The sequence below is a fragment of the Vicia villosa genome, unplaced genomic scaffold (assembly GCF_029867415.1).
Source record: "Vicia villosa cultivar HV-30 ecotype Madison, WI unplaced genomic scaffold, Vvil1.0 ctg.001198F_1_1, whole genome shotgun sequence".
Lineage (NCBI taxonomy): Eukaryota > Viridiplantae > Streptophyta > Magnoliopsida > Fabales > Fabaceae > Vicia > Vicia villosa.
Window position 1 is genome coordinate 122,264 of NW_026705531.1, and position 7,657 is coordinate 129,920.

General features: G+C 31.1%; 1 protein-coding gene and 1 long non-coding RNA gene across 2 annotated transcripts; one reads left to right on the forward strand and one right to left on the reverse strand.

The window, feature by feature from the left end:
* Positions 1 to 306: 306 nt before the first annotated feature.
* Positions 307 to 726, forward strand: LOC131633989 (receptor-like protein kinase HERK 1). Its single transcript, XM_058904658.1, has one exon. It carries the CDS (start codon positions 307 to 309, stop codon positions 724 to 726), a length of 420 nt encoding a protein of 139 aa, XP_058760641.1.
* A 4,732-nt stretch (positions 727 to 5,458) lies between these two features.
* LOC131633983 (uncharacterized) lies at positions 5,459 to 6,951 on the reverse strand. Its single transcript, XR_009293454.1, has 2 exons — positions 6,464 to 6,951; positions 5,459 to 6,370 (listed from the first exon to the last, which is right to left on the reverse strand). It is a non-coding gene; the product is annotated as an uncharacterized LOC131633983 (long non-coding RNA).
* Positions 6,952 to 7,657: the final 706 nt, after the last annotated feature.

Here is a 7,657-nt window from a genome sequence, read left to right on the forward strand (position 1 = left end):
CCATAGGTTAGGGGAGCTCACTGAGATTATTATCTCACTCATTATTTTTTTCCAGGTAGTTCTTTGCAGGTTAAAGATAAGAGGAAGTTGGTCGATGGTGTTTTTGAGACTATGTGTTGATGATCTTCCACTGTGGGTTATGTGAAATTTTAGATTTGTACAAAGATCTTAGATTTTTATTTAGGCACTATTGTATGACATGTACCATACATTATATTTTTATATATGGACATGTATATAAATGATGTCGTTAGGCACATATGTTGTATCAATACCAATTAATATCACGTATAATGTATTTTTTAGATGTATATTATACAGGGTGTTACAAGGAGTCATTTCTATGGATATGGCCTTCCAACTTTATCTTGGAAACAAAGCTTGAATGTTTGCATTGAAGCTTCAAGAGGACGCCATTTTCTTCATACTTCCTATGTTACACCTGTCATTCACCACGATGTGAAATCCGTTAATATTTTATTGGACGGTAATCTCAATGCCATAGTAGTATATTTTGGAATATCAAGAATCGGTCCCAATGAGGATCAAACTCGTGTCAGTACTGTCGTCAAGGATACTGTTGGATACCGCGATTCCAGGTACTCTATGAGAGAGAAATTTATGGAAAAATCTGATGTTAATTCATTTGGAGTTGTCCTGATTGAAAAGCTCTATGTCAGTCCTGTCATTGATCCAATACTTCTTAGTGATGAGATCAATTGTTGATACAAATATTTTTATTAATGGAAAAGTGTTTTATTTATACAAATACTTTTATAAAGGAGAAAAAATATATTGTTGATACAAAAATATTTATAATGAGAAATTTTCATTGTTGATACAAATATTTATATAAACGGGAAAGGTATATTGTTAATACAAATATTTTTACAAACGGAAAAAATCTATTGTTTATGCAAATATTTTTATAAAAGGGGAAGAGTCTATTGTTAATACAAATACTTTTATAAACGGAAAAAGTGTATTGTTGATACAAATATTTTTATAAACAGAAAAATGTGTATTGTTGATAGACATTTACTATTGATCAAAATATTTTTATAATCAATGTAAAAATAAATATGATATTTAAATATGAAAAAGTCTATTGTTGATCTAAAGGATGTTAATTTTCCGTATATGATTTTTTTTAGTACAACTTCTATAAAACAAAAGTTCATATATTTGTGAAAAATGAACGTACCACACCAAAATTTGTGCATACGCACTAGTTTTTTTACTTTCAATTATGTTGATTTTTCTTTTTTTTACTTATTATAAGAGTTTTTCGAGGCCTCAGATTTATGGTTTCCTGTACGTGGTCTTAACTTCTCTTTTTTATTGAGGAGATATTTGCGGTTTAACAAAAACTTTCTCTTATTTGACTATTGTGTTGGGCGGACGCACAGTCGACTTTATTGAATTCCGTCTAGATAGCCTATTTACTAGGTGATAGACACCCTAATCTAGAACTTTGCAAAATAAGACGCTACAATATAATAAAAGTCAAACTGTATATACTATACAATATGTGTAAAACTTGAACATGATTGTTGATAAAAATAGAGAGGGTAATAAATATCATATTAAAACGTTCATATGTTATATGTAGTAGCATTGTATATGGATGGGGTGAAAATTGTAATGTATAGGAGAGTTCACATCAAGTCGCGTGCATTTTGTCGATGAAGTGGTGGTATTGTATAGGTTTTTTAAATTAGTCACGGTTTAACTATGGATAGTTGTGATTTACATGTGGCTTTCTCATTAGTTAAGTGTTTGGCCTATTTAAATATTTATATTCAACTGTCATTCACTCATGTATCTTGTATCTTGAAGATCACAAATTTACAAGAATAGTGTGCGGCAAAGTATAATTTATCGTGTGAATATTAAGATATATCATGGAATTTATTTTTATATGAGTTATTTGTGTGAGTGATCTTTGAAATGTCCTAACTTTTGCTTCACCAAATGTTGATGTAGATAAAAATTGTAATATGCATGTCTATGAGAGTTCACATGATATTGTCTCCACCTTGTCGAAAAAGCGGGGATTATATATATATATATATATATATATATATATATATATATATATATATATATATATATATATATATATATATATATATATATATATATATATATATATATATATATATATATATATATATTACTCCCGATTTTATCATGGTTAAATATAAATTACACATGATATTTTGGAAAATGGATCCTCTCATACATTTCTTCTACTGTTGCCTTTCGATTTAGTCTAACCATTTAATCTTACCTATTTTTCAATGCATATTTTTTATCTCTTTTTTACCTAACCATTTGATCAATGGGCAGCATCACAAAAAAAATTGGAGAAATCCAAATCCGACATTTTTTAGTAGTTGTAGTTTACCCACCACAATTTCATAGAACCCTGAACACATGTTGAGAGATGTTTTGTCAGATTGAACTCTAGAATTTTAAAATTGTTTACTTAGAAAGAAAAAAAGATTGGTTTATATGAGGTGTTTGAATCCTAAAATATAGAATGTACTTTTCTTTTTAAATGGTCAGATTTTAAAATTCAAATGGCATTCTAATTTCTTTTGAACTAGTCCATCTTCCCAATTGTTTTGGACAACTTAAAAGATTTTGGAGAAATTATTTAGAAACTCAAATTTTAGAGATGTGCTCCTCATATCATTACTTTAAAAAAATACACCACATTTATAAAATACATTTATTTAATTATAAAATACATTTAAATAATAAGTTTATATATTAATGTTAACAAAATGACTTGCTTTTTTAGCATTAGCTTTGCCTACCACATTTTTTGTACGTACCATTTAAGAAGCATTTGTTTTACTTTTAATTTTTATTAAACATTAGATGTACGTCGATAAAATAAAATAAATTTACACAATTATTTAATAAAAAATGAATTATGTAAGTGAATTTTGAGTTATTTGTTAGTTTTTTTAAAAAACTTTTTAAAATGAAAAACAAATTCAAATTTATAAAAAATGTGAAATATATAGCAATTTAAATTGTTTATCTCTAACTATTCCTCTATTAAGTCTAAGAAACCGCTTACCATTTTTTTTATTTTTCTAAATGTTCCAATTTATTTGATCCCTATAAAAGTTAGCAGCGGCTAAACAAGCATGCATCAAATAGAAATAAATTACATGACTACATATTAATAATCTATGTAACAAAAGTCTTTATTATAATAGTGAATTCTACACATTTTAACTCACTTGGCCTAATTCAACATTGAAATAAACAACATCACAACTTTAGATCTAGTTAAATATAAATCTATTTGGGAGAATTTAAAATGAACAACCTCCACTAGTTAATAACAATATAAAATGAACAACCTCCACTAATAAATAACAATTCATGTGTCTAAGCAACCCTTTAAACCAAAACAACCTTATCAAAATGAGCTCTTAGTCCATTATCATTCTTAGTCTTAGAAGTTTTTCTTCCGTGATAAAATATTAATTTTATAACTGCATCAGATTAGATAATAGATTTAAATCATTTAAGTAATACAAAACAACAAAATATTCTTACTCATTCTAAAACAGAGAAAAAAAATGGAAAATACAATAACAAGGTAAGGGATAAGATCCATAAACATTAGATAAATTGAAATCTTTAAATTAGAAACAAAATTACTCCAAATAGGAAACCAAAATATTGAAATTTAAAATTTTAAAAATTGAAAATGAAGATTGAAGAGGCAACTATATTGTATCAGTCATTGGGCTGCTCAATGGCAACCAATCAATAATGTGAAAAATCATGAAAGTTAACCCATGGTTGTCAGAAGATAGATAAAGGGTGTTGTTTTGATTCCCGGATTTATCTTACCCATAAAGGGATTGAGCCTACTATATTTTCCAAACTGGATGGACTTTTTAGTGCATCCTTAGTTTTGAGTAGCAGAACTTTGGTAGAGTTTCACTAGTCTAATATATTATTTAGAGAAAGTCAAATGTGTATATTTTAATATATTAATTTAATTGGTATAATTTTAAATCTTAATTTGTGCCAGTTTCACATTTGTGTACTTCCTTTTTAGTTTTTGAATTGGATTGATCATGGCTATTTTTCATATTCATTGCTTAATTTTTTTGTCTTATTTTTGTTTATATTTTATTGTCCTTTGTATCATCATATTTATTGATGTTTGTTTTTTTATTTTAGGTGGAGTAGGAAGGTGAACCTTGTTCATCACGTGTCAATCCATGGGAAATTGAACCTAGGTTCCATAAAGGTGGACATAATGCAACCACCGACAGTATCCGACCTTTTTGATCCAATCTTTGAGTAACGGTTCGGTTTTAGTCGATTGGAGGTTTAGGTCAAAAAGCAGCAAAGGGTTGTTGTGGACTTGTGAGGCCCTTCGGAAACCAAATCCAACTGAATCTAAGGGTATATTTATGCTAGGCCCAATCTAACCCTAACTTAATCCAGTTTATACCCTAGCCCAATTTAGATTGTAAATTCTATATATTTTAGTGCCTCTGATGTTTCATCCCTAAACTTTGTATCTAACCTAGTTGCGCCTCCATCTCATTAGTGTTTGTTGGCTTTGTTTTCTATCATAACCTTGTATATACCCTAGTTGCGCCTTCATCTTTGATCTTTTGGATAAGTTTGCTGTCACTATTCCACTTTAGGTTTATTTCCATCTCTTAACTCTTTTAGAATTCATGTTTATTTTTTCAGATTTCTCTATGTTTTGATTTTTCTTTTTCTAATTATATATATTTGGTTGGGTTCAGTTTTATTTATGTTTTCTTTAGTTTTGATTGTTTAAAATAGAGAGTACACGTCTTTTGCTTGTTGTATTCTTTATGTTTCTATTTGTTTTGTGATCTTTGATAACTCATTTCATGTTATATTACATGTGGTGAAATATCTTGAACTCTTGATAATGTAATAGTTATAGCATCTGAAATGATAGAAGGTATGAATCTTGGTAACAACTTAATGGTTAGAAATAGTCACATGATTTAAAAATTGTTGTTAGAGAGTGTTGCACCCCAAAATTTGCCCTCTTTCTCTGTGCTATAAGTTATTAAGGACGTTTATTTCGTCGCTCAAAAATCAAGAAAAATTAAAGAGTTTCTATTATTGTGAAATTGTTAAGTCAAGAGGTTTGTGAGGTGAATTACAAAAGAAATGAGTCATGGTACAAAGTTATGAGCTCAATGATAGCATTGTTTCAAGACGCCATTATGCTCCAAATTTCTTGGTGACTTATCGTACAAGTTTGGTTTGAATTAAGGAACCGAGATTGAGTTGGGGGTCCATTGAAGTTTGCAAGTTAAATGAGATTTATTCACCAAAGGTATTCAAAGATATTCAAGATATTCATGCAAGTGTGGATTCAAATATCATTCAAAGTCAAGGTTTAAGACTATTTAGGTCAAGTTCAAGATTCAAATTCAAGTGCTTTTATGTCCATTTAAAGATACAAAAATCTAATTTCTACATGTTCAAGTTCATCATTTGCAATCCATACAAAAATATCCATTACAAATCCTTTATGAAACATGACCCTAAAATCTATTTTCTATGCTACTCTTCAACTCTGACTCTTCATACATTCTGGGGTTTTCTTCAATCTTCAAATGGGCCTTCTGTGCCATTCTTCATGATGTGCCTTAAGCTTCATGCCATGGGTCTAACAATCACGGTTATGCATACAATTTCAAACCAGAAAATAAACCCTGCAAACAAGAAGCAAAAGCCGGTTCGACGTACCGAATAAAACAACCACAAAGCAGCAGCATAATAAGAAAATAACCGGGTTCAATCAAAAGAGAGCCAACATCACTGTAAAGGAAAACGGTATCGGTTCATAACAAAATTACAGGAAAAAACGCAACAGAATTCACAAAGAAAAGGATCAGAGAGTCATAACAAAAAATCACAAAAACCGGAAAAAGAGAAAAGAGAAACGTAACAAACTTTCAGCCTCTCTTCAATCCTCTCTCCATCTTCATCATCTTCAATCCTCAATCTTCTTCCCCTATCTTCACTGCCTTCCTCTTCAAACCATAAACTTCAATCATCATCTTCATCCAACCTTCAGCCATAACCGAAAATCTTCAAGAACCAACCGAGAATTCACTCTCTCTGTCTCAATCTTTGAGCTTCTTCAACCTCTCAATCACTCACGAAAAAACTCAGAACATCACTCCAATCATCTCTCAGAAAATCAACAGGAAAACACTCTGAATTCACTTTACACGACACCTTCATCAGTCAGCTTCAATCTGCGACGCAACCATCATCATCACGATCTTTGCCTTCGCTTTGCATCATCGAATCCGCTACATCAACGAATCTGCAAGCAACAACAACGAATCAACGTCATTGCATCGGCACACTCAAGAAAGAAGAAAGAGGAGAATTAGTTCTATAGAGATCAAGAACTCACCTGAGGAATCGCATCATTCTTGTGCGTTTATTTCGCAAGGAGTCTCATCTCTGGATTTATGGAATTGAACATCATCATCTCTGAACCATAGATTCAGTAGCGGCAAGCAGAAGAATCGATCGGAGAAGAGCGTGAGTATCAGAGAACGGCGCTATTGTGCTTGAGTCCGTGAGATCATCGAAGAAGAAGAGGTCGAAAGATTGAGACGGTGACGCGAGAGATGCGTGACGAGAGTGAGGCAGAAGGAAAGGCCGCGTACGGCGGCGTTGTTTTGTGCATCGAAGAAAACAAGATCTCCGGCCGCCGCACCGAGTTGGAAAGAGAGGGAGGAGAGTACGTTCCAATCATTTTCAGTGTAACCTAATCCTTTTCTTAATTCACGTTACTTTTAATTAGAGTAATTGATGATACAAATCTTATTGGACTTTTTCTTAAAACAAAAATCTGAGTGCTGACTCATTGATGATACAAATCTTATTGGACTTAATATATTTGGGGCTTGACTGAAATGCTCCCTACACCCTTAGCCCAGTCATGCACCACCAGTGTTGCTGCCAGAAATTGAATGAAAATATCGAAAATGGGCTTTACACGAAATTACTGCCATAAACTTTTGCTCGAGTTCGCGCACCCCCTCACTTACCTTCAACTTCATGTTAGTTCTAGCTTGAATTAATATGTTTCCTCTATTTTTCTTAGTGATAAAAGACATATAAAAACAATAATTTTTGTTAGATATTTTGACATGATAATAGAGTATAAAATCATTGAGTTTTGTTAATTTTTGGTTGATAAAAAGAATAAAAACATGTGATACCTTTTGCTTGTTAGAATTTAATGGTTTTGTTACATAGTTTAGTTCTAATTATTAGAGGAAATGCCATAAAAAACAATATTCTTGTTAGATTTTATTTTAGAATTCAATTAGATTTTTGTTTCTATAATTTTGCATGCTAGTCTTGTTAATTTACGAATTTTGTTTCTCATTTTGTTTCATAATGCAATTGTGCGACTTTGTTCGCGTTTTCTTGTTATTTCTAATAAGTGTGTTAGCTTGTGTGAGGAACTTTGAGTACGATTTCTGATGGATGCGCTTTGCTTTGTGTCCCGCTTTATTTGTGGGACACGACATTATTCTCCTGATTTCTTTTCATGCGTCTCCCTGTGCGAGTCACGATTCATATATGTTTGTTG

Excerpts from the sequence above, each read along its gene's own strand:
- LOC131633989 (XM_058904658.1), top strand. The coding sequence starts at position 307 with ATGTATATTATACAGGGTGTTACAAGGAGTCATTTCTATGGATATGGC.